The sequence below is a fragment of the Myotis daubentonii genome, chromosome 3, assembly GCF_963259705.1.
Source record: "Myotis daubentonii chromosome 3, mMyoDau2.1, whole genome shotgun sequence".
NCBI lineage: Eukaryota > Metazoa > Chordata > Mammalia > Chiroptera > Vespertilionidae > Myotis > Myotis daubentonii.
The window spans coordinates 64,596,481-64,624,356 of record NC_081842.1 but is presented as its reverse complement, the minus strand read 5'-3'; the positions used below and the strand labels follow the sequence as shown (position 1 = coordinate 64,624,356).

Below are 27,876 nucleotides of genomic sequence, written 5' to 3'. Positions count from 1 at the left end.
TAGATTTCTTCACTTTTGTACTTTTTAAATTTTTCCCTTGCTTCTTAATATATAGTTTGTAGAGAGCTACTTTGAGATTATGTAAAAAATTCAGTCCCTATTTTACTTTTACTAACTAGTTTTATAATCCATTCATGTTTCTTGCCTTAATTAATTATTTCTGCAATGGTTGCTAGATGATAATTTTCAAATTCCATCATTACTTCTACTTTGATTAGCTGGCATTCTACTATGAAAAAGAGTTACACTCTCATTTTTAATTATTATTGCTTAAATTATCCCAGTGTTGTACTACATTGCTTTTACACATTTGTATACACTACTTGGCCCAGAATTGGACAGTAGAAATCCCTTTCAAGCTGGCTTCTATATACTTTTAGAATGCCTTATTTTTCTTTGAGGACTTCTTTACTTTCTGATACAACAGATGCTCCAAACTCACGTTGTTTCTTCCTTGCCCAGCGCTGGAATCATCTGTTTCTCTGAGTTAGGCTTGTTCCTTTTAGTGAAGAGTGATATTTTAATAGCAACATCAGGCCCTGGATGGGTAGCTCAGTTGACTAGAGCATTGTCCTGATATGCCAAGGTTGTGGGTTCAGTCCTTGGTCAGGGCACATACAAGAATCAACTAATGAATGGATAAATAAGTGGAACAACAAATTGATGCCTGTCTGTCTATCTCTTTCTATAAAATTAACCAGCAATCCCTAACCGGCTTGGCTCAGTGGATAGAGCGTCGGCCTGCGGACTGAAGGGTCACGGTCAAGGGCATATGCCTGGGTTGTAGGCTTGATCCCCAGTGGGGGGCATGCAGGAGGCAGCTGATCAGTGATTCTCTTTCATCATTGATGTTTCTCTCTCTCTCTCTTCCTCTCCCTTCCTCTCTGAAATCAATAAAAATATGTTTAAAAAATAATAAAATAAAATTAATCAACAAAAACATTTTAAATCAACATCTGGATGCTAGGTATGCTCATTGCTACTAAGGTGTAAGTATTCCAAGCCCATCTCAATGGGAATGATTAGAAAATATAGACACATAGTTACATCTATCTACCTACCTATATATCTATCTTCTATTAAAATTCATGAATAAACACTAATAACTTCAATTTTAATCCACTAGTGAACAACACAGGGTTCATTTTAGCTTACTCCCTTTCCATATTTATACTTATCTAACAGTAAGAAACTGGTTATCAAAGGACTTACATGCAGGCATATAGGCCTAACCAATGGACATGGACAACGGGGGGGGGGGGTGAGGGCACAAGCGGGGGCGGGGTAGAGGGTAATGTGGGGACAAGGACACATATGTAATATCTTAATCAATAAAAATATATTAAAAAAAAGAAACTGGTTATCATTACCCTCAATATATTTACTATCTCTCTCAATTACCTTAAATGTAGCCAAATGTGTTAACCTTCATGACTGCCTCTCCACTTAGATGCCCTTTTTTATGTACCCTGTGCTCTGTAGTGGACACATCTCACTCAGAAAACCTCCCTGAGGGGTCCTGGCACAGGTTGGGTTGTTTTATCACTATACTTCATTGATGTTTCTATCTCTCTCTACCTCTCCCTTCCTCTCTGAAATCAATAAAATTATGTTAAAAAATAAATCAGCCCTAACTGGTTTGGCTCACTGGATAGAGCATTGACCTGGGGACTGAAGGGTCCCAGGTTCGATTCTGGTCAAGGGCATGTACCTTGGTTGCAGGCACATCCCCAGTGGGGGGTGTGCTGGAGGCAGCTGATCAATGTTTCTCTCTCATCGATGTTTCTAGCTCTCTATCCCTCTCCCTTCCTTTCTGTAAAAAAATCAATAAAATATATTTAAAAAAATAAAAATAAATCAACAAACAACAAGTGTTGGTGAGGATGTGGAGGAAAGGTAACACTTTTGCACCACTGGTAGGATTTAAGATTGGTGCAGCCACTGTGGAATCAGAAAAACCAGGAAGTCATAGCAGGGTAAGAAATTGGCATTATTAATGGAATGTACTTTTTTATTTATTGAAGTTAATGGTGATGTTTTCTTAATCTTTGATCTTATAATCTATAAAGAAGATTACATAGGAGCCCAAATATATGGCTTTATAAATGGGTCTCACAATTTACTATCTCAAATGCATATGTATATTTGAAAAGTCTTGGCTTCCACTGATGCAACATTTAATACCAATGATCACAAATGATCCCAAAGTCATTATTGATATGTATATTTTCATATGAAGAAGGTGTGTGGAGATGTCATGTAGCTAAAGATTAAGTTTAGCAGACCATGCAGTTATTTATTTCAATACAGCATATTTTTACATGTAATGACCCTCATGAACTGATAAAATTTAATTTATTTGTGAAAATTAATCACTGAAATAGATAAAATATTGGAGATGTTGAATAGTCACTAACATTGTGGGAATACATATAAAAGGGAAAAAAAGAATGCACCAGGAGAAATAGAATACAGGAGAAATCTGAGGGATTACAAATACCACTTAAAAATTTATGAAGATTTTGAAGTCTAGAGCAATTCTTATGTCTCAACAATTAAATTTTTTTTATAGCTTTGATACTTGAAAATGAACCGTTTGGAAAGAGGAGATTTTCTTTCCACAGGACTAGGCTAGGTAAGTAAGCAGACTTGGAAGCCTTAAGATGTTAGTAAGAAAAATAAAGTAGTTACCCATCTACCTGTTTTCTGTCCCATGCCCCAAAAGATTCATTTTAGAAGTATTTTTGGGTGTAGCACTGTCTAAAACCAAATGAAATTATGCAGGATTATTTTCCAGATGTTTTGAAGGTGCACAATTCTTTTATTAAAGCACTGAATCTCAAAGTGTGATCCCTGTACCAATAGCATGGCATCACCTGGGAACTAATTAGAAATATTAGTTCTCAAGCATCACCTCCAAAGTACTTAATCATAAATTCTTGGAGAGGTCCCGCCAATCTAAAAGACACCAATATGGTGATTACCAGGGAGAAGGGAATTGAGGAGAGGTAGGATGGTGTAAATGGGGGATAAATGGTGATGGAAGGAGGCATGACTTGACGTGGTGAACACACACTACAATATACTGACAATATATGATAGAATTGTACACCTGAAACCTATGTAATTTTATTAACCAATGTTACCCCAATAAATTTAATAAAAAAGGAAAAAAAGATAACATTTTCTCCTCAAACAGCCTTAATAAATGTAGTTAAGAACTTAGAAGTTATGCTTGTCTAATAAGTCTTTAGAATCCTAAAGAAGTAAAGCTAAAGACTGGATGCTAAGAAAAAGGACAAATAAAGAAAAAGATTGGAGTGATACAATATAAAAGCTGAAAGAGCCTACCATAAGGGTAACAGGCAAGGGCAGCGGCTTAGACAGTGGGCAGCATCCCCAGGGTCAAAGTGAGCCTTATGAGAGGTACTGTAGCAGCAGCAACAACAGCATCATAGTTGTCATCATCCATCATCATCATCATCATCATCATCATCATCATCGTCTATTGGCTGAGAACACATGAGCTCCAGACACTGAGCTAGGGACTTACATAGATCATCCAATTTAATCCTTACAATAAATTCAGAGGATTTAAAATTTTAACTGTACCTGTATTTTACATATAACAAAACTAAGCCTTAGAGAAATTAAGTGGTTTACCCCCATATTTATTTAAGTAGCAAGAAGGAAAGTTGAGATTCAAACTAGGCAGCGTGAATGAAAAGCCTACTTTTAAACTGCTATTCTTTAGTGATATGTCATAGCATCATGGGTGTCCTCAAAGGGTTGGCAGGGAAAAATAATACAGTAGCCTATATAATAAAAAGCTAATATGCAAATCAACCAAATGGCAGAATGACCAGTCACTATGGCATGCACTGACCACCAGGGGGTTGACACTCAATGCAGGAGCTGCCCCCTGATGGTCAGTGCACTCCCACAAGGGGAGTGTTGCTCAGCCAGAAGGCAGGGTCATGGCTGAAGAGCATAGTGGTGGTGGTGGGAGCCTCTCCTACCTCCGTGTCAGCCCTAAGGAAGTCTGATTGTGGGAAGTGGGCCTAAGCTGTCAGCTGGACATCCCCTGAGGGCTCCCAGACTGCAAGAGGGCTCATGCCGGGCTGGTGGACCCCACCGAGTGTATGTATTTCATGCACTGGGCCTCTAGTTTACTTAATAATCAGTTAAGTTGAAGGTAAGCAAGTTTGAAAAACTAAAAAGAAATATATTCTGAAGGAGGGTGCTGTGGGATTGGAGGAAAGACAGGTCAGCCAGACCTAGGAGCAGAATATTTGAAGTGGTAGAAACATGTAAAGTTGAAGCAGGGATTAGGAAGCAGCATGAATAGTGTACAGGGATGGAATACCTCACATAATCACAAAGATGAGTGTCCTAGGGGGAAGAGGTTCAATCACCTTGTGCTAAAGATCAACAGCCAAATAAATGTCCAAAAAAAATCACCTTTCATGACTCAGGCTCAAGGAAGAGACAATCCTTTCTTCATCTCCCTTATAAGTACAGGCTTTGTTGATAATTTTCTCTTTCAAAGAAATATGGTTAAGACTAAAATTAAATAACATGTGGAGTCAGATATGGGTTTAAAACCCTGTTCCCAGCCAACAGGGAGCCTTTAGCAAACTCCTAATTATCCATGAACTTTAAGTTTTTGAATATCTACACTAATAAAAGAGAAACATGCAAATTGGTGTCACTCTGCTACTCCCACTAGCCAATCAGAGCAACTATACAAATTAACCCAACAAAGATGGTGGTTAATTTTCATATGCAGGCCTGGAGCAAAGACTGAAGGCTCCAGCTGGAGTGAAGACTGAAGACTGAAGACTGAAGACTGAAGAGGCTTGGCTTCTCCACTGCGGCTGGACCAAAGGCCTGGGTCCTGGGTGCCGAAGGAAAACCAGTGCCAGCAGCCAGGGGAAGGAAGGCCTATTGCACGAATCTTCATGCAACAGGCTTCTAGTTTATAATAAAGATATAATCCTATATAATAAAAGGGTAAAGTGCAAATTGACCCTAATGGCAGAACTACCAGGAACAACTGGTTACTATGATGTGCACTGACCACCAGAGAGCAGATTCTCAATGCAAGAGCTGCCCCCTGGTGGTCAGTGCACTTCCACAGGGGGAGCGCTGCTCAACTAGAAGCCAGTTCATAGCTGGCCAACCCAGCTGTGGTGGCAGGAGCCTCTCCTGCCTCTGTGGCGGCCCTAAGGATGTCTGACTATAAGCTTATGCCCGCTCCCCACGGACATTCCCCGAGGGCTCCCAGGTTTCCAGAGGGATGTCTGACTGCCATCTTAGGCCCCATCCCCAGGGGAGCAGGCCTAAGCTGGCAGGTTGATATCCCTCCAGGGATCCCAGAGTCTGAGAGGGCACAGGCTGGGCTGAGGGGCCCCCTCCGCCCCCGCTGCACTGAGTGCACAAATTTTTATACACCGGGTCTCTAGTAATATTATAATTAAACTAGAGGCCCAGTGCACAAAAATTTGTGCACTCGGGGGGGAGGGGTGTCCCTCAGCCCGGCCTGTGCCATCTCGCAGTCTCAGACCCCTCGGGAGATAACGACCTGCTGGCTTAGGCCTGCTTTCGGGTGGCAGAGGGCACGCCCAATCCCTAGGTGCAGCCCCTGGTAAGGCTCAGAGCAGGGCCGATTGGGGAGTTGGGGTGCCACCCCCTGTCATGCACAGAGCAGGGCGGATCGGGAGGTTGCGATGCCACCCTCAGTCATGCTCAGGGTAGGGCCGATTGGGGGGTTGGGGCACCGTACCCTGTCACACTCAAGGCAGGGTCAATGGAGAGGTTGCGGCTCCACCCCCTGTCATGCACAGAGCAGGGCCAATCAGGGGTTTGGGGCACTGCCCCCTGTCACTCACAAAGTAGGGCCTATCAGGGGTGTTGGGGCTCTGTACCGTCACGCACAGAGCAGGGCCAATCACGGGGTTGGGGCGTTGCCCCCTGTCATACACAGAGCAGGGCCCATCAGGGGGTTGGGGCACCACCCTCTATCACCCACAGAGCAGGGCCGATCAGGGGGTTGGGGCACCACCACTCTCATACTCAGGGCAGGGCCGATGGGGAGGTTAGGGCGCTGCACCCTGTCACACACAGAGCCGCAGGGCGATCAGGGGGTTGGGGCGTCTTCCCCTGTCACGAACAGAGCAGGACAGATAGGGAGGTTGTGGCCCCGCCCCCTGTCACACACAGAGCCGCAGGGCAATCAGGGGGTTTGGGCGCTGGCCCCTGTCACACTGATCCCGGAGCCAGGAGGCCTCGCGGCTCCGCTGATCCCGGTGCTGGGAGGTATTTCCATGCCTTTGGGAACCCCTGGACCTGCTGGGGTTGGACCCCAGCACTTTTAGTATATAGGATAGAGGCCTGGTGCATGGGTGGGGCTGGCTGGTTTGCCTGGAAGTGTGTCCTGGATCAGGGTGGGGGTCCCCACTGGGGTGCCTGGCCAGTCTGGGTGAGGGGCTGAGGGCTGTTTTCAGGCTGGCGGGTGACGGAAGCTCCCAACTGCTCCTTTTTTTTCTTATTTTTCTTTTTTTATTCTGGGCCAGCTTTAGCTTTGAGGCTTGGCTCCAGCTCTTAGGCCTCCGCTGCTGAAAGTGGTTTCTGGCCTTTGTTTACAATGTTGCGATCCTGCTGGCTGAAGCCCGGCGACTAAAGCAGGTTTCTGGGGTTTTGTTTAGCTTCTATATTTTTTACATAGTTGCTTAGAGTTGCAGGTCAGAGGCGTGCAGCGGCAGGTGGGGAACATTGGAGTCCTCCATCACTGAAGCAAGCAAGCCTCATGTTAGTTTCAAGCTGCCTGGCTGCCGGCCGCCATCTTGGCTGGCAGTTAATTTGCATATTTCCCTGATTAGCCAATGGGAAGGGTAGCAGTCGTACGCCAATTACCGTGTTTCTCTTTTATTAGATAGGATAAAACAAGGAATATATGGTACTTGGCACTTAGTAGGTTCATGTCCTTCCTTTAATATTAAGTTAAATTTAAGTTAATTTCACATGTGCTGACATGGCATGGAGGTGTGTGCAGTATAATCTAATCTAGTTCTAGCTCTAACCCTCTGGGTTAAAAAGTGAATAGTTGAATCAGAAATAAAGGAAAGAGCATTGAACATTTGGCACTAAGAGCTCAGACTTAAATATAAACGTGGTAGTTCTAGAAGTAATAATAAAAATTTTCTCTTTTTAGTTTTGGGTCCCAAATTTTTTTTCTTTTTTTAAAATCTTTATTGTTTAAAGTATTACATATATCCCCCTTTCCCCCTATTGATCTCTTCTACCCCTCCCCACACCCCACCCTAGGCCTTCACCACCCTATTGTTTGTGTCCATGTGTTATGCATATATGCATATAAGTTCTTTGGTTGATCTCTTCCCACCCACTCACCCCTGCCTTCCCTCTGAGATTCAACAGTCTATTTCATGCTTCTATGTCTCTGGATCTATTTTGTTTATCAAACTCTGAGTTATTTCACTTAGCATAATAAAAATTTTCATTCTAGTAGAAGTGCTTCAGCCCTAGCTGGTTTTGCTCAGTGAATACAGCATCGGCCTGTGCACTGAAGGGTCCCGTGTTCAATTCTGGTCAAGAGCACATGCCAGGTTGAAGGCTCAATCTCCAGAGGGGGAGGGGTGTGCAGGAGGCAGCTGATCAATGATTCTCTCTCATCATTGATGTTTCTATCTCTCTTTCCCTCTCCCTTCCTCTCTGAAATAAATTTTAAAAATATATATTTAGTAGAAAGTGCTTCAGATTTGATTCTAGGTTGGTTTGGCTTCAAGGTACTCCTGAATTCTCTGTGTGATCTTGAACAAGTAACCTACATTTAATGAACTTCTGTTTCTTTATTTACAAATCAAGTGATATAATTAGATTGTCCAATTTTATTCAGTATAAGGTAATATAAAATTTCTAGTGTGGCCTCTAGTGGCTTTCCAATGACATTTAAAGTACAGATATTCATACCTGTAAAGGTATTGATATTGATTGTGTAGCAATCTATACTAATAAAAGGGTAACATGCAAATTGGTCAGGATGCACTCATAGTAACAACCGAACAGCAGGCTGCGTGGGGTGAGCAGGCTGGCAGGGAGGTTAGGAAGGGACAACCAAATGACTGAACAGCAGGCTGTGTGGGGTGACCAGGCCAGCAGGGGGCGCAGTGAGGGGCAACCAAGCCAGCAAAGGGGGGCAGTGAGGGGCAACCAGGCCAGCAGTGGGGGCAGTTGGGGGTAACCAGGCCAGTAGGGGGTCAGTTGGGGGTTACCAGGCTGGCAGAGGGGGCAGTGAGGGGCGACCAGGTCAACAGGGGTGGGCAGTTGGGGGCGACCAGGCTGGCAGTTAGGAGCCAGTGGTCCCGGATTGTGAGACGGATGTCCGACTTCTGGTTTAGGCCCAATCCCCAGGACCAGGCCTAAACCAGCAGTTGGACATCCCCCGAGGGGTCCCAGATTGGAGAGGGTGCAGGCTGGGCTGAGGGGACCGCCCCATGCATGAATTTCATGCACCAGGCATCTAGTCTTTCTAATGGACCTTAAATAAACTAGTTACCTCCCCTTTGTCTGCTATTCAATGCGGTAGAACTTTGGTTTGAAGTATGCATGTGTATGCGTGCGTGCATATGTGTGTGTGTGTGTGTGTCTGTGTGCATGTGTCATAGAGAGAGAGTGTGTTTATGAGGGAAATGGTAAATTTACATATTCACAATTCTCTAGTTATATTTAAAAATTTTTAGTGGGCTGCCTGAGATCCAAGCCCTGGTGTCTCTTATTATTGTACCTCAAGTACTTTCTATTAAACTAAATGGAAAGTATTATCTGCTTTGATTGTGAAAGGAACTTTGCAAGTCAGTAGACATGCCTTTTAAAAGCAATAAAATGAAGCTGTCAGCCATTGCAAATGGACCAAGATGGAGGTCCCATGACTAAACCACCCCTGTACCAGGCAGCCTCTGATGTATTTTACTCCAGTTTCAACCTATTAATCAGAGTAGTTCGAAGAGCAATAATTTAAATGCTGCAGTAATCAATTCCATACACATTAATAGAAGCTACAGTCAAACTTTGCCACACCACTGACTGCATTGGAATCTTGACAGGAGCCCTGAGGGCCATGCCTAATTTGCATTAAATTTACATAAAATTGTAAATCAAGAATACATGAACACAGCCCTGATATTTGTTAGTGTTTAGATCTTGTTAGATAGATTGAAATTGCTGGTGGTTTGACTTCGCTTGCAATAAAATTGTGCAGCTGATCAGCTTTGTTCTCATTCTGCAGTTATGGGGAACAGGACCCTAGAGAGCTATAGTTTGGGAGCATGTGTATGCCATTTAGGGTTTCCGTCCTATAAAACCATGACTCAGATGTGTCCTTGGAAACCCCAATCTAGAAGCAGATTTTCCCCAATGACTTTGTAGAACCTTGTCACTGGATTTGCTCATAAATAACTTGCCATTAGATGGAGACACAAACTACATAGAAAGCTGGCCAGCGGAGAGGATGTCAAGGCCTCTGGAAACTTTTATTTTTCCAAACAAAATTTGCTATCATGAAAACAGATAGTTAGGGATATTACTTAGGCTGGGGACAGGTAAAAATCAAACCTTCAGCAAAGTTTGCAGTGCTCAACAGCATGAAAAAGTGGATTTCACATGGTTCTAAGCGTGTGTGTGTTCTTGTGTTCCTGTTTCATCTTATTCCAATGGCTGTAGCCTTTGCTGTGTATTTTCACACTGAGGGCCAGGAGAAAAGATTCTCACCAAGAGTACTGGCTCATAGGGACAAGACTCAACTCCATATTCTCCTTAGTCTTCTCATTATAAGTCTATTCTTTTAGAGAAGAAACAGATACTTAAGTGCCATAATACATTTAAAAGTCTTTCTTTTTTATTTTTAGAAAGTATTATGCAAGTATTTTGTACATCATGATTATTCAGTGCCCCTCACCTCACCTATCCTATCATTTTCTTACCTTGCACGATCAAGTAAACTTGGGAGGTCTTGGGCTCATGCTGTGTCTGAACCGAGCAAGTGTAGGAACCCTCATCATAGACATCCACCTTCTGGATTCGAAGACTGTATTCCAGAGAATGGCGTTTCTCCAGCTCCACCCGGGGGTCCAGAGACCACTTGTCATGCCCAGCAAAAATGATGCCAGAACGGTTCAGCCAGGCCACTTTTGAGTTCTTGTCTTCTACAATGCACCTGGCAGAGCAGAATAACAACATTAGAGCTTTAGCCATGCCTGCATCTGCATTCATTCTTCACATGATTAGACTCAACAAGACCAGTCAAGGAAAATATTTAATGCAGGATGAACCATTGCCATGTTCTTTCTTAGAGTCTTAAATATCATCACTAGTTCTTCTTGAAGATCTAATTACCATTCAATGGATAGATATCATTACATTAGACTAAATTCAGCAATAAACAATCCGAGTATGAGTAATGCAGGCAAAGTTAAATGGGTATTGATTTCCCACTGGATTATCTTCTTATCTAGGAAAAGGTCATTCACACAGAACTCCATCTGTTTAAGTAATTTTGAGAATCAGATGATTGATAATGTGGCACATTTCCCCAGTTTTGAATTGTACTTATTCTTTCATAGCTATTTTCTTGTGCGATGGTATATTTAAGTTATGCCCCACCATGGTAGGAATTAGACCAGATTTCAGAGTTTGCATTTGATCTGTATGAGTTTGGAATGCCTACTCTCAGGAGTGAGGCATGTGTGAGCAAGTCCAAGTAGGTAGATAGGTGTTGGGTCAAGGTCATCAGAGTTAACTAGCATCATCTTGCCTATGTATGGTTCCAGCTGCTGAGGGCAGCAGGTTGTAGCTGGCAAGACAGTTTGCTACCAGCATTTCTGAGCCCATTAGTATGAATTCACTCTTTTGTGGGAGGTGAAGAAACCAATTTTACAGTTTCTATTGCAAGGATGATGAAAGAAAAATGTTTATTGAAATTATTATTTTAGAAACCTAAAAGTCTCTCCCTGAAACTTGAAAGAAAAGGGCAAAGAACACAGACCACTGAAGAAGGGGAAAATACTTTACATGATACAGTTTTTTCAATTATATCAAGAACCTGGAAATGAAACACACACACACACACACACACACACACAAAAACAAGCAAAAAGTTTTCTGTTTCACTTTGGCAAGATTTATGTGTACCCCATAGGAAGATTGTCCCAGACTTTCTTACAGCTGCAGAGCCAGCTGCTCAGCACTCTGGGGCTTGAGGGATGGACAGAAGGAGCCAGGAATATGACAGCAAAACAACCAAAACACCATATTCCCTTATATTTTCCAAACTGTGTCAAACCCAGGTTTCCTCTCAGGTCATAACAGCCAGGCATAGAGATTCCACACCCATGCATAGACAGGAAATTGATGTCCTACCCACAGGCTGTCCACAGAAGGGATACAGAGGCTGATTTGTATCTTTCATAAGGAGAAAGGCTGAGTCTTTTAAAAATTCCTATTGTGCAGATCTCCTCACCCCATTAATTTTTGTTGAATTATGTATTTTATTTAGCATGATTATCTTATTTAATTAGTTGGGTGCCTTGATATGCAGGTCTTTCTTTTCTTCTCAATCTATTTATTTTCCTAAAGACAGGCAAATGAAGGTATCATTTAGTATCTCCATTACTCAATATGTGTTTCTCTACCATACAGATATTACTGGGATTAATTAGATACATTTGATAATTAACACTTCTGAAAGAGGGAGTGCAGGGCTAACTTCATGGATACTTGCTGCTTCTTTCCAGACTCAATTTTACTTTTTCTCTTCTTTCCTTTAATGGCATCATTTCTCTGTCCTTGTTGATGTTTGCGGCACGTCTCAACTTAGAATCATTTTTTAATTAATTAACAAGCTGTTTGCTATCTTCTAGATCATAAGTGAAGTTGTTCATGCAGAGTTACTGTGTTTTTACTTTTGACTGAGAAGAATGGAAATGTACCTCTATAAATGTGTTTTAAATTTTCTATCACATTTCTCCTTCTAGTTTTCTCATCTACACAGCTCAACACAGAAGCAAGCAGATATCATAGAGATGGACTTTGAATGCTGTTTAGGCCAGCACATGGTCCTAATATGTTCATTTTGGATAAAAAGATAGCATATAATGCATTATACACAAAATTGGCCCATCAGTCAAATAAAGACTGAGATTTTGCCTAATTCATTAAGGTATCTCCCAAAACTAATCTGGTGTAAAACAGTAAAATTTGGCAAATGCCTGTCATGTGAATTAACAGTATCACAATGTAGACACAAGACTTATAGGTACAAAAATAGGTTTACCATTGTATCAAAAACACAGAGTTTATTTTTGCATTATTACTTATTTTATTATTTTCCAGACAAACAACTGTAAACTTACTTTTGTCCCACCCTATATATTTCACCCCACCCTGACCCCAACCTGAGCTCTATAGCATCCACAAATGAATTGGGTGAATTTTCTTATCAGCATAAGATAGAGTATCTAAATCAGGTCTTTAGTGTCCTTTGGATATTTTAGCAATTTTTGTCCATGGAAAAGTTGAAATTACCATACATATAATTACTCCAAATTATTCTCTGAGAGGAGACAGATCTATCGTACCTAAAGGAGTAATTGACTATTTCAGCAAAATTGCCAGACCCATAAAAATGCATCTTCTTGAAACAATATATTATATGGGAATTTTGCTATGACAATCTACATAACATCTTATTTTTACATTGTGTTTCATTCATATTTAATTTTTTAAATTTATTTTTTACATTGAAATAAGTGAAAGGTGTATTAGAATTCAAACATTTATACATACATTCATTCCTTTTACTAATTAAATATAAATAGCCAACTCCAAGCACCAGAGCACAATGTAGTATTTCTTAAAAGAAAACCACTGTTCCAGATATTTAAGGGTTCTTTTTTTTTTTTAATAATCGATAGTTCCAAAGTGAATGCATTGACTATAAACTAGAAAATCATCTTTCTAAAATTGACTTAAACTTTCATACTGAAAAATAAGCAAATGAATGTGTTTATTTCAATTTCAGGACTAATTAATTTTAGAATCTTGATATAAGGTAGCAACTTTTTTAAACCATAAGGAGTGGATGTAAGAAAAAATATGGTAAGAGTCAACATAATAGTCTCAGTTTGTAGACTTTGTTTGTTAAATAAAAATAACCAGTAACACAGGGTAGGCACAGAATGCATGGCTATTTAGAAATGAGGAAATGCTGATTAATGCAGACCCAGGTTCCCAGCATGCACTGACTGGCTGATAAGCATAATAAGCTTGCATCAGGAGATGAGTTGGCTCAACTGTGCATTTGGCATACCTGTAGAGCAAATGAAAATTCTCATGCTATGCCATCATGATACAGTAATAATATATTATCCTGCACTCGATGCTGCTCTAGTGCCAGACAATCTACTTCAAAACTGGGTACCTAGCCCGGCTTGCGTAGCTCAGTGGTTGAGCGTCAACCTATAAGCCAGGAGGTCATGGTTCGATTCCTGGTCAGGGCACATGCCTGGGTTGTGGGCTGGATCCCCAGGAGGGGTCATGCAGGAGGCAGCTGATCAATGATTTTCTCTCATCATTGATGTTCTATCTCTCCCTCTCCCTTCCTCTATGAAATCAATAAAAATATATTTTAAAAACAACAACAACAACAACAAAAAACAACAATTGGGTAACTAATGACTTTATCTTCAAAATCATCCTTCACTAAATCAGGAAAAGTGTAAAGAGATATATTTTAAAAACATGTCAATGCTATGTGTTGTTTGGTTTTAATAGAACGTTTCTTCCAGGAGCTCAAAATGTTGCAACTCATTCCAGGATTTAGAAAGGATAGCACCCTAAAGAGAGCAGGTATTGCTGCCAAGAGGAGAGGGACAAAGACCATCCCTCCACTCTAGGTGGGAGTTCTGGCAGGCGGCTGAAGACATGGGCATAGCACAGAGTGCCACCTCTCCAGGAGATCTTCTCTCATCAGGATCCCATCCTTTTACTTGGCTTTTTCTTATGAACTCATTATAATCCACATTACATTAGGTTATTTGTACTAATCTTTCCTTATGAAATTATTAATGACAGTTGAGCCTCTTGGAATTCACCTATGTAGCCCTAACAGTGCCTAGCAGCATAAACCCATCATGTACACCAAACATGTCAAACTTGCAGCCTGCAGGCCACATGCCTTGTTTATTTGGCCCATGTTAGCCTTTGAGTTTGACATGCTTGATGTACACAGTTAAGTACTCACTGAAGTGTGGAATAAATAAACTGAATTTAATAAAATAAATTGCTATTAAGTCAATTTTCAAATATTTGTTAACTAGAGGCCCAGTACACAAAATTTGTGCACGGGTGGCAGGGGGGTCCCCTCAGCCCAGCCTTCACCCTCTCCAATCCAGGACCCCTCAGGGGATGTCTGACTACAGGATCGGGCCTAAACTCACAGTCAGACATCCCTCTCACAATCCTGGACTGCTGGCTCCTAATCACTCACCTGCCTGCCTGCCTGGTCACCCCAACTGTGCCCCCCTGCCAGCCTGATCACCCCTAACTGCTCCACCGCCGGCCTGTTTACCCCTAACAACCCACCACTGCCAGCCAGGTCATCCCCAACTGCCCCCTTCCTACTGACCTGGTCGCTCCTAACTGCCCCACCACTGGCCTGGTCACCCCTTACTGCCCCCCCCTGCCAGCCTAGTTGCCCCCAACTGCCCCCCTCTGCCAGCTTGGTCACCCCTAACTGCACCCCCCCTGCTGACTTGGTCACTCCCACTGACCCCCTGCTGGCCTGGTTGCCCCTCAGGGCCCTCCCACTGGCCTGGTCGCTCCATGCAGCCTGCTCTTCAGTCGTTTGGTTATCCCTCACTAACCCCCCTGCTGGCCTGGTCACCCCACACAGCCTGCTGTTCAGTCGTTTGGTCGTCCCTCACTAACAACCCTGCTGGCCTGGTCATAGGCAGCCATCTTGTGAGGGTTTAAGGGTTAATTTGCATATTGCCTCTTTATTATATAGGATTATCTAATAGGCACAGAATAGATGGATAACTATTTTAAGTTTTCTTAAGAAATAAATAAAATGATCAGATACAAAGGGGCATTTAAAGAGAATTATTGCGTGTGGTATTAAAATTAAAGCAAAAGAGAAAAAATGCACTGACTCCAATATGATAGAAAATCACCCCTGGGAATTAAATAATCTATATTGTATGTGAAAAACAACAAAAAGAAGCATAAAGCACTAGATGAACATTTAGTGGATGGCCCATTTTAACCTTGAAAGCAAAAATATCAGGTGGGTTACTTATCATAACTATGAATCAATAATATTATAAAAACCAGCTTAAAAAATAACCAGAAAGGCAAGCAAACAAACTTCTATCTTCCCTGTTCAGTATATCTAAGTTCATAAAACTGTCACAAAATATCAATACACCCATAAAAATCTCAAGCATTGGATCTCTGTGAACATTTTACACCAAGTATATTTTGTACCTTATACAAACAGGTACACTAATAATTCCACTTTTACTGTATAAGTCTGGGGATTATGTTTCCAAAACAATGAATCTAATTGAAAGCAGAAATGAAATGCTAAATTCCACTTGTACCAATTATTGATTGCTCAATAGCATATTTACTGACAGTATATCCATGATGTAAGTGATACACATCTACTAGATATTAAGCCTGTTCATTGCTACTAGAAACATCTTCACTTTTTAACAAGCATTATTGGTTACCAAGAACATACCAATTTATAATTTATCCAAACTTAAACTTTCTACTATTTCTCAAGAGTACATAATAACATTGATAACAAATAAATTACATTTTATTTAAGCTCTCAGTAGTTATCTACTCTCCTAATTTTTTAAATGTAAGGACTGAGGAAAGAGGAACTGGCCAGATAGGGAGATTTGTTTCTTTTTTAAAAAATATATTTTTGTAGATTTCAGAGAGGAAGGGAGAGGGAGAGAGAGATAGAAACATCAATGATGAGAGAGAATCATTGATCGGCTGCCTCCTGCACCCCCCGCACTGGAGATCTAGCCTGCAATCGGATATGGGCCCTTGGCCAGAATTGAACCTGGGGACCCTTTGGTTTGCAGCCCGATGCTCTATCCACTGAGCCAAACTGGTGAGGGCAAGATTTGTTCTTAAATTAAGAATGAACAGTTAGATGAATGGCTATCAAGTGGGGGCAATTTGTGCTTCCAGATGATATCTGACAATACTGGAGACATTATTGGATTGTGACAACTGGAGGGGGGAGGTTGCTACTAGCATCTAGTGGGTGGAGACCAAGGATACTGTAAACATCCTACAATGTAAAGGACAACCTCCCCTTTCCCCCCGCCCCACACACAACAAATACATATTCCATCTAAAATGCTGACAGGGTCAAAGTTGAAAAATCCTGAGTTAGACTTTGTTTAAATGTCCAGAAACATGGGACAAACAACTACAGAGCAGCAGTCTTTTCTCATAGGCACATGCTTCTTAATGTACAGAGAACTAAATTGCCACCAAACCCCCTGAATATATAAGTTCATGACATAGTGATGTTCTGGTTATAAGTTTATTTTTTTCACATTTGTGATTCTCCCTCTTTTATAAGATGTGGAATAATTCAAGATGTAGATGGGAAGAAAGTCTTCAAGAATGTGTTGGCCATTTATTTTTATATTGTTTGCTTTATAACTTTAAGGTACAAACACCCTAGTAAATCAATTCATTACTCTAGAAGGAAATATACTTGTTCTGGGAAGCAATTCCCAGCATTAAAGTATGGAATCAGAAAAAGTTCTAAGCAGAGGATAAAATAAAGCATCATGGAAATATCCCAGATTCTCCTGAGTCAGAAGTCTGTAGTCTGACTTTATCATATTATTTTAAGTAAAATGAATTCCAACAACACATATGCAAACATATTTTTTAAAAAATAACAAATCAGTTAAAAACCAAATTTAAGGAATTTTTAATTAATCATTTTAGATCATCTCTGCTTTGTTACCATGTTCTAAGATTAAACTCAGTAGAAAATAAAAAAATTGTGGCGATTCTCTACTTGACCTCAGGCCACCTGTCAAGCCTTGTCTGCAAAAAAAAGCTTTGGGCCGAACTGGTTTGGCTCAGTGGATAGAGCGTTGGCCTATGGACTGAAGGATCCCAGGTTCGATTCCAATCAGGGGCATGTACCTTGGTTGCGGGCACATCCCAAGTGGGGGGTGTGCAGAAGGCAGCTGATCGATCTCTCTCATCAATGTTTCTAACACTCTGTAAAAAATCAATAAAATATATTTAAATATATATATATATATATATATATATATATATATATATATATATATATATATATATTTTTTTTTTTTTTTAAAGCTTTGGCTCTCTATCTGCCTTGCTCCTGTCTCTTCCTCTTTCCACACTTGACTTCTGGCTTTGAACCCTGCCTGCTTTCTTTGTCTCATCCTCTTGAACCAGAAACAGATCTTAGTTTGATGATGGTATATTTTTCTAGATTCTGAATTTTGGTCCAATTAACACCATGACAGTATCCACAACTAGTATATGGTAGGGTCATATCCTCTCACTGTATCTGCTTCACACACATTCATGTACAAGAGCCTGCATGCACGTGTGTTTATACACACACATGAAGTAGTGATGGAAGTTCAAGAGAGGGTTAGAACATGGAGGTAATGAACCACAGGAACCAGATGTGCATGACTCTATCACTGGCCACAATGATTCAGGAATCTGAACACTGCTGATGGAGTATTATGGTAAAAGACACACTGTTTAGTTCCTGAAGATTATTTTGGTTCTGACTTTCAGTATATTTCCTAGTGAAACACAGGTAATTCATTTAACCTTTCTGTATCTTAGTTTTTTCACCAGTAAAATGAGTCTAATGATACTTGCCCCAACCTCTTAGAACCACTTTTATGGTAGTTCTATGAATAAAAGGAGGTGATGTACATGGAAACGTTTCACAAGATGTAAAACAAGTATATATGCTTATGCTCAAATTCTCTTCTGGTAGAGTATTATTGACAAGAAGAAAACATTCATATACAGAAATGATTATAAAAGAAATAGTGATTTCTCTAAGTCATTCTAAAAGTTTATCTCTTTAGAGAGTATAATGACACCTACTGAATGTATTATTACCCAGACTTCTGATCAATTATATGTTTCCTTAAATTCGTTATTTGTGCATGCCATATTGACAAAACACCCTCTCTGTGATTGGGTACTACTTATGAGAATAGCGTATCACCTATAAGAGCAAGAAAGAATCCATAGCGGTAAACAGTAAAGCCAAGTCAGGCTGTGTGAGCCCTGGAACAATGGAAAGGCCTCCCTAAATATGCTTTTTGTCTCTTAATATCACTAGGTAGCCCCATGCCCAATCATATATGCATTTTTACATATATAGATATGTGATATATACATTGCTGTATTTTCAGGTTCAATTTCTTGAAGAAGCATAAACATATATTCCATGCAGATGGTATAGGTGAGGTGAAGGGTAAGAATAGGAGGAACAAAAGCACCAAATTTAAGAGTTGAACATGCCTGGACAAACCGTCAATTCTAGGACACTCTGTGCTTCACTTGTCATCACATCAACTGTATCATCTCTACATTTACATAGAAGAAATAAATGAAAAAAAGGAAGACAGAAATTATAAAAAGAGTGTAGAGTTGAGGCTGAGATCCAGGGAAAACTTGATTTCTATCTCAGTCATAGCTAGAGTTAGGATCAATCCCAGGAACATTTACAAATGCTTGGAAATAGCTTTCCTGAGGTCTTTCCAAGAGTCTTGTTCACTTTAGAAAAATGAATCAGCATCTTTTAAATTACACCATAACTCAAGATCCCCATTTTCTTGTCAGTGATGAGGTGGAAAAATCACAGGCTCCATGGTTTTGTAGCTTTGGGCAAGTTACCTAGCAAAGAAGACAGCATGGTGGGGTGGTAAAGGGTTCAGGCTGAGACAGTTTGGGCTCTGTTTTCTACCTCCATCACATGATCATTCTATGATCTTGGGACATTTGCTTGACCTCTCTGTACCTAGGATTCCTCATCTGTAAAATAAAGATTACAACAGTATCTACTTCAATGTTGTAATGTCTAAGTGGGTTAATTTTAAACATATAGAGCAGCACCTAGCCATAAATGGTCCACTATTACTAAAGAGCTTCTCTGTTTTTCCTCAGCAAAACAGGAATAATAATTACCTTATTTTATGATTGTGATTATTAAATGGATTAAATGTAGAGCACCCAGTGAGCTTCAAAGAGTCTAATAAATTTTTGTGCTGGTCACTTTTAATAATTTGAGTCATGGACAATCATTCTGTAGAAATCCCATTTTGGTGGCTAAATCCAGCAATCTCTAGATTTTGTTGTTTATTCCAATTCCTCTCTTATTAGTAGGCACCTCCAGTGAAACCTCCATTTAGGGCCCTATGTTTTCTTGCATCTGGTCAGCAACTGGTCCCCTAAAGCCCATGAACATTACATCAAAAGCAGAATGATGCAGTGTGATGCTAGTGCAGCCATGTAAATTGAGGCTCTGATGCCATCTCTGGAACATTTTTAAAGGGCTTTGGAATACCCGTGCATAGGCAGCCCAAACCTGAAATGCCTCACCACTTTTAATCAGATCCAGTTAGAACACACATCAGGATCTCTCTTCGGGGCAGCCCACAACAGCTGGTCCATGCTGTATTTTGGGATCTGCTGAGATATGTTTGGCAGAATTGGGGTTCCTCCTTGATTAAATGAGGCATGCTCTATGCTTTGTGGACCTTCATGTTGCAAGAATATGTTTAGTCCTTCTCCTCCTCAATGTGTGAGAGGCAATTACACTCTCTCTGTAGTAGCAAGAAACTATAACCCTTCCCTCTCCTTTGAACTACGGGTTCTCTCAGTGGAGGAGGATGAGAAACAATTTTAAATCTTGCCTTTTTTAATTATTATTCTTGTTATGAGTCACTGTTCTGTGTGAAAAATCTCTTTCACTTACAATGGGGGGGGGGGAATTGCCTTGAGTTTTACCTTTGAAAAAGTAAAAATAATCTTGGAATCGTGCCTCAAATTTCTATTTAAACATTTCACTTCCTTTGCAATAAAAAACAACTCCATAGCTATATAAAGAAAATGTTGTTACCTTCTGAGTCATTACAAAGTAAATATAAAAAATATGCTAAGTCCTAGAAGGAAAGAAAATATGCTCTATATCATGTAGGGTTTACTCTTTATCTTATTCCAGAAGTAAGAAGAAATCAATTATAATGCACTTAGGATAAGCATTCTTGTTGTATGAGGCATGGTTATAAAGTCAGGATTCTTTCTATAAGTTTCACTTGAAAACCCAACCCCTTACTTACTCGTCTTATCATAAACAGCATTATGTAAATTGTTATCATTGGAGCATTTAGATACAATGTGGATCAAATTATGCCCTCTATACATGACAATTAATAGATATAGCATGTATGAAACAACAGAGTTACTATATAGTAACTAAGTAAATAATAGGTAATCAGATTGTCTATCAGGACTACCTTTAGAAAAGGGCTCTGCAGTCTAGTTTGCCTTCACAGCAAGAGGCAGAGGTAAAAGAAATACAGGCAGATAAATATAAAGAGTAAAAAAGTCTTCAATTTTTAATGTACTTTGTAGAGACAAATATGAAATAGGGGACTCTGGTAGCTGCAAATTGAAGGAGCACATATCAAACAGATCTATCTTAGGCAAAGGAAATGTAGCAGTCCCTTCCTCCAGCTGACAAGAAACCAATATATCACTGACACATGCTTATGAATCACAAGGACACTTCTCACATGAAGAATTATAATCCTAGTAATTTTTATGATGTCCATGTTTGTTTTTTCGTTACTCACTTTCCACCTCACCTCACCTCCTACGTTTCTTATACTCAAAGCTATCCTTTCCTCCACTGCTTTCTCCCAAAGAGCATTGGTGTAAGGGGCCTTCACACATATGTGACAACCTAGTGTTGTGTTTTTTTTTCCTTCATTTTCTCCCGATCACTTTATTTCCTCATATAAACATTTCTTTGAAGACTTATAGTTCTTGAACAGATCAACAATCAGGTCATGAGTAGGACTTGGAATCAGATGATAAAATGGAGCTTCGGAAGTTACTGAGAGAATGGGCATGAACGCCTCAAGAGCTGATGAGTTTGAAGAGAGAGCCCATCTGGGTGCGCTCTTGTAAGGAACTCGCACACTCAAACTGGAGAATGACACCGTAGATATAATCCATAATTTACATAAAGCACAGACCCTGGCAGGGGGTGGGGGAGCAATGCAGGTGATAAGGAGTAACTGGTGTCAGGATTTGGGAGAGAGAGAAAGTCAAAGGCCATCATCACCTCTTGTACTACTACATCCACTACATAATTTAACTCTGAAATTTCACAGTCAGGTTGAGTTAAAAAGGGAGTTGCATATGCTTTAAGGTGAAGGTCATACTCCATTCTAGGAAGACCCTTATGATTCAAATGTACTACCTCTTTAGTTTGAGAGAATTTGTATTCCACTTCGCCACCCTCTGTGTTTCCTGGGGCACTCTAACTTTGAGATTGTATTACAGGAGAGGCATATACTTTCTCAGCACCTCAAATTATGACTGTTAAATGAATTAAATAGGCAGAGATAGGGAAAGAGCTAAATCTAAGGAGAGATTAATAAAGCATTGTTTTGAACTTGTTCCCCTACTTCTCTGAATTGTTTAGTGAGTAAATACTAGGTAATAAGACTGCCTGCTAGGGCTAGCTTTCAAAAGGGCTAAGGCCCAGCTTGTGTGGCTCAGTGGTTGAGCATTGACCTATGAACCAGGAGGTCATGGTTGGATTTCTAGTCAGGGAATATGCCCAGATAACGAGCTAGATCCTCAGTAGGGGGTCTGCAGGAGGTAGCCAATCATATGGGCACTATGGTTATTTGAATAAGACTTGTTCAGTCTTTACTACTGGCAAGTTTGTTCCACATTTCTTTTCTCTAATATTATAAGATGCAATTTCCTCATTCTGAATAACAGTGTCCAAATCAGTAATCATGGCAAAGCAAAACTTCCCAAAAATACAGACTGAGGGAAGGAGAAGCATGAAAGAAAATATTTTTAATATTTATAGTTGAGCTTATCTCCGTCAGATGGATAATAACATATTGTTGCTTCTTATGTCTTGTTCTTTTTTTAAAATATATTTTATTGATTTTTTACAGAGATGAAGGGAGAGGGATAGAGAGTTAGAAACATTGATGAGAGAGAGAAACATCGATCAGCTGCCTCCTGCACACCTCCCACTGGGGATGTGCCCGCAACCAAGGTACATGCCCTTGACCGGAATCGAACCTGGGATCTTTCAGTCCGCAGGCCGATGCTCTATCCACTGATCAAAACCAGTTAGGGCATATGTCTTTTTCTTTCTTTCCCTCTTTGGGTAGGTTTTCTAAAGTTCCTATTGTTACCTCAGTCACAGTGTTCTTCAAAAGAACTTTGCTAAATGAAGTAACTGTTATAGTTCATCATGGTATTGTTAACAAAGTAGGCCTAAAATGGAGTCACTTGTGCTAATTCATGTCACCAAACCCCGACTTAATTCCTAACCTTATTGGGGTACCATCTCTCCCAGGAATATAACCTAAACCCAGTCAATCTGGAATTCCCTGATCAGTAATAGTGAAGTAATCTACTTGATAGACCTCTTCCAACACCCCCCAAAAGATGAGGCAATCTACAATTTATTTGCCCTTGTCCTTCTTGGCCTATAAAAAACTTTTCATTTTGTAAAGTTTCTAGATATCGTACCTGATGGGATGCTGCCCAACTCATGAGTAGTTGAATAAAGCAAATTTGATCTTTCTATTTAATCAGTTAAATTTTGTTTCTTTTTTTAATGTGTTTATTGGTTTTATTTTTTATTTATTTATTTATTTTTAGAATGAGAGGAAGGGAGAGGGATAGAGAAATAGAAGCATCAATGAGAAACATCATTGATCGGCTGCCCCCTAGTGAGGATCATGCTTGCAACCCCAGCATGTGCCCTGACCAAGGACTGAACTAGCAATCTATTGGTTCATGGGTCAATGCACAACCACTGAGCCACATCGACTGGGCTGAATTTTATTTCTTAATGGTATATTCTTATATTTGAATATTAAGAATAATGATGTAAATGGCCTTATTCAGAAGCAGAATATTCCATTTCTTTACTGTATCAATCACCACATTTATTCTGTCTTGAGACTAGAATATTGTGATCTAATAGACATGGTATAAATCATAATTTTATTCATATTTCTGTGTCACTTCTCATTCCATCTCTTTTTTTTGGTCACAGTCTGTATTGAGAACATGAATCACTTTAAGAAAACTGCTAATTTATATGTCTTTTCCTTTTACTCTCATGTAATGTGGATCCCTTAATTTCTACAAACATTCTCCTATCTGGATAAGACCTAGTGCCATGCAACATGATGCTTCTCATTACAAGTATGCCTCTGCTAGACTATAAAATTAAGTCAGAGTCCCTGATTTCCCTGTTCTAAGTATATCAGTGCAGAAATGATTTAAGTGCATGAAAATCCTGCGGTATTCAATAAAAAGTTTTCTCTAACAATGAAAGTAACTATAAATGCACACTTTCTATGGACCACTCTACCTCTATATAACACCTGGCTCACAGATTACTGAGACGGAGGTAAACCAAATAGGAACTTGAGAAAATCTGTCCATAGAGAAGAGAATTCGATCACAAGAGGGCAAAGGATGTATGGTTTATGATGTAGATGCTTTCGCTAAGTGAGCCTACACTGATTTTGTTCCTACTCACTGAGATCTACACAGGGCATCTGTGGCCCCAAAAGAACTCAGTGTTCGCACAGCCAGTGACTCCAATCTGATCATTTCCAAACCCTTTGGCAGTTTTCACTTACAGATTTCCCCTAATCATTAGTCCTTAGCAGCAACAAAATGGCAGGAGGAAAATAAAGCAAGATCAAAAGATACATATTCAATGCAAAATAGCTCAGCCTGTTAGCCTCAGGCAACAAATAAGTAGAAAACATTTTCCAAAGTGAGTTTCTGAGAGGCTGATGTTAGAGGCAAATCTGCCTCAGGCAATGCTAGCAAAAATTAACAACCCAACAACAAAAGCAAACCAGGTCTGTATCTTTTGTTCTCCCACAAAGCTCACTAGTCCATCATGTGGGAAATGTAATATTATTTTACAAGGAAGATTAGAGGAGATTAACAACCTTACATAAGCTATTAACCCTTTCTATATTGCTGTTGCTAAAATCCTTCATTTTTAAACAGCATAGGTCAGATATGAGGTTGCACAGGACAAAGATATTGTAGAAAAATAATATTTGCTACAGTGTGACCCTCAGCAGACCATCCACAGGTGAATTACTGCAAATTTCTCTAAAGTAAGAAAATGCAATTAACTCTTTGTCACTCTAAAGTACTAAATCTGTTCATCCTACCTTGCCAGCAGGAGGTTCCAGGTGTGAGATCACACCACAATCTCCACAAAAGACTTTATAGCTATCCCATTTCTTCTCAATGTCAGATGAAAAGCTAATAAGAATATATTATGGACCAAAATCATTCTTGACTAAACAAAAGCACTTTTACTTTCCATCCTTGGGAAACACAGCCACAGCAGAAACATAGCATTAGAAGAGCCATGTGTTTGTGTTACCTGGTTCCAGGTGCTTTCTCAGCAGACTCCACAGTTAGAATTAGGGCAGGAAATGTGCCTGAACATCAGCAGGCACAAACTTAGAAGAGCCGACTACTCGCTAAAAGGCTTTTGAAAGTTTGACTAGGTGTGAAACAGCCAACTGAAGGCATTTCTAGGGCTTTTGGCTAAAGGAAAAGGTATTTTTCAATTTGCCTAGGAAAAATGTTTTGCCACAGCTAATGATACACGGGATGGGATGAAGAAACAAGTGTGGCTGGCCAATCATTTGAGACTGTTCCAATGGCAATAAAAGCATAATGTGATAGAACTAACTGCCACAAAGACCTCCCAGCTTCCTGTGCAGTCCACTACTGCCAGGCACATCCCTCTGAATAGAAACAGGTCTGGACAGACGGTAGGACAGTTGGCTGTGGATGGCTACACAGCTAAGCAGGCACTGCCAATGAGAAATGGTAGCACAGGTAGTAAATGTCTTCCTTTGATCAATAAGAAGTTTTATTTCCTTTGGTTGGTGTCTAACAGAAGGCAACTCCTAATACTTGTGGGTTCATGGATTTGCACTGTGATAGGAGTTAATTCTTTATTTTTATCAATGCAATTAGAGTGTTCAAAGAGTTTATTTAGAATCATATGGTAAATTACTTCAAAATCTTTCCACGTTGAAGCTTGGACCTACAATCCCCTATGTAAAAGTAGATTTTTACAGTCATACAGCTTATGATCTTAGTAGTCTGTTGTTTTGATTTTCCTTCCTTGTCCCTCCTTTAACACTAATTTTTATACATAGGTTATGAAAATTTGTTTAGTATTTTGTTTGCACAGAATTACAAGCCTATTTGTTTCTACTCGGTTTCATTATTTCTGCTAATTTGTCAATTACTTGGGTAATGGCATTCACTGTCTTTTCACTGCTCTCCTGATAAGAGTTTTTCTAATAGAAGAGATATACTGGCTGGCTGTTTTAAAATGTGCTTTCAGAGAGGTTGAGGCGGCTGTAATGGATGTTGGTGCAAAATCAAGAGGACTCCAGCAACAAGTTGGCAGCATGTGAAAAGCACTCTGCTTCTGCTAACTAGCACTAAATTTTCAGAGGCAGAGTTAGGGAGATGAATAGAAGGGTTTAGATAACAGAAGACAGCTTCTCCTCCAGTGTGTGAAAGATCATTACTCAGTGGGATTCACTTGGACAGAAGCCATGTGCTGTGGTGAGGCCTACTTTCCTGCAGGAATAAGTGTTCCTAGCTGGATAACAAAACAGAAAGTTGCATTCCAACTGGAATGCTGAGGGACAGAGAAACTGAAGCTCCACAGATGCTTTCACAAGGGAGCTCAAGACAAGGATTCCCCTTAGAAATGTGGATTCCGAGACCACAACTCATCAAAACCAATCTCTCTTTTAGTGATAGAGCGTATGCAAAGATATGTACCTTAACAGAAGGCTCAAGTGTGTGATGAAGGGCAGGGTGGGAGAGAACAGAATTCAGCTTGACTAACTGTTCTAAAACAGCTGGTATATCTTTCTTTGGAACACAGAGGAGTAAGTTTCCAACTAACTATGATAAGAAAAGTAATGCAAGATCTAGGAGTTAGAATGGTTCACAATCTGAAAAACAGTCATACATTTAACAATTAAATGTAACAACCCCTGCTCAACCCTTTAGTGTTTTCATAGATGGGATTTTTGACCCATAGAGCTCATGATCTTTAAGGTTTTTAGAAACATTGTAACTAGCCTAGGAAGTTTGTAATTAGAACGAGTGGATCTGGTGGAATCTGTACGGCAGGTCTGCGGGGTCCTGGGAATTGTTAGTAGTTAGAGAAGGAAGGCAGGAGAGAGTTTGAAATGAAAACCATCAGGGAAGTTAACCATGCTCTCTCCAGGGAATCTTCTTTCAAAGGCCTGGGCCAACCCACCCCACAATATCTTTGCCAATATCTATGTTTATATTTCCCTTTTACCCCACATGAGGCCATTTTAATAACAAAAATTTTAAATCTATTAGATAACTAATAATTTATTCAAGTGATTTATTTTTACTTGCATGACTTTAGCCTTTGACAATTTAAATTTGAGTTTCAGTGCATATTCATATCCCTGATAATTATTGGGCTCTGCGAAGATTCTGAAATATTTTTCTAAGTACTAGTGAATTAAAGGTTCTGAGATTCCAGTGTTCAGATGCCTTTTTAAAAAATGTATTCGGGCAGAGGAAGTAAACCAGAAATGTATCTACAACAATAAACATGAGAGAGAGTGTGTGAAGGAGAAATAAAGAAGGGACACAAACTCAATGTCAGCAAATGTGAGAAACAGAGTGAGAAAGAGCAGAGAGAAAGAAAGAGCTGATCCAGAGCAGCTATTACAGAACCAGATAAAGGAGTGTATATGAAATGCCAAATGAAATCCAAGAGTCTATATGACTTGTTTTAAGTAGGAGATAAAGAAGCAAGCAACAAGAGTTTTTGTGTCCAGACATGTTAAGTCATGCTTTCTCTCTTGTCGTTCAAATCCACTACCTCCCTCCCCCTGTAAAACAGCAAACTTGAAGGAACAATAAGAAATGTAAGGTAGAGAAGTTTAGAAATTCAGAAACATTTCATTGTGGGTTTTCTGATTAACAAATAACACCTGTTCTGCACCAAAACTTCAGATAACACAGAAAAGTACAGATGAATAAAATCAATCAGAATAGGGATAAGGCTTATATCTAATGATTTATATTTAAAGTGATTCAGTCACAGTTATGTTTAATTAGAATCATATTGGGCTGATGATTTATATATTTATACACTTATACAGATCTACACTAATAAAAGAGAAACATGCAAATTGGTGTCACTCCGCTGCACCCACCAGCCAGTCGGATGAGTATGCAAATTAACCCAACAAAGATGGTGGTTAATTTGCATACATAGGCGCCCAGTGGCCTGGGTCCCGGGAACATCATCAGCACCCAGGTCACTTTGAGGTAGGCCCCGTGTGGGCCCTGAGCAGCGTAGGAAGGGCCTGAACCAGGGGGCTCCTGGGCAGGCTGATTGGAGCTGAAGGGGCCCCTGCCCAA

At 40.1% G+C, this 27,876-nt stretch overlaps 1 protein-coding gene across 2 annotated transcripts in view; it reads right to left on the bottom strand.

Annotated features, from left to right (window-relative positions):
- The window catches only part of LSAMP (limbic system associated membrane protein), a 651,671-nt gene that overhangs the window by 303,677 nt on the left and 320,118 nt on the right, over positions 1-27,876 (bottom strand). For both annotated transcript variants that reach the window (XM_059687782.1, XM_059687783.1), the window contains exon 2: positions 9,999-10,231. In XM_059687782.1, coding sequence (XP_059543765.1) covers positions 9,999-10,231 — 233 coding nt within the window. The remainder of the gene's footprint in view (positions 1-9,998; positions 10,232-27,876) is intronic.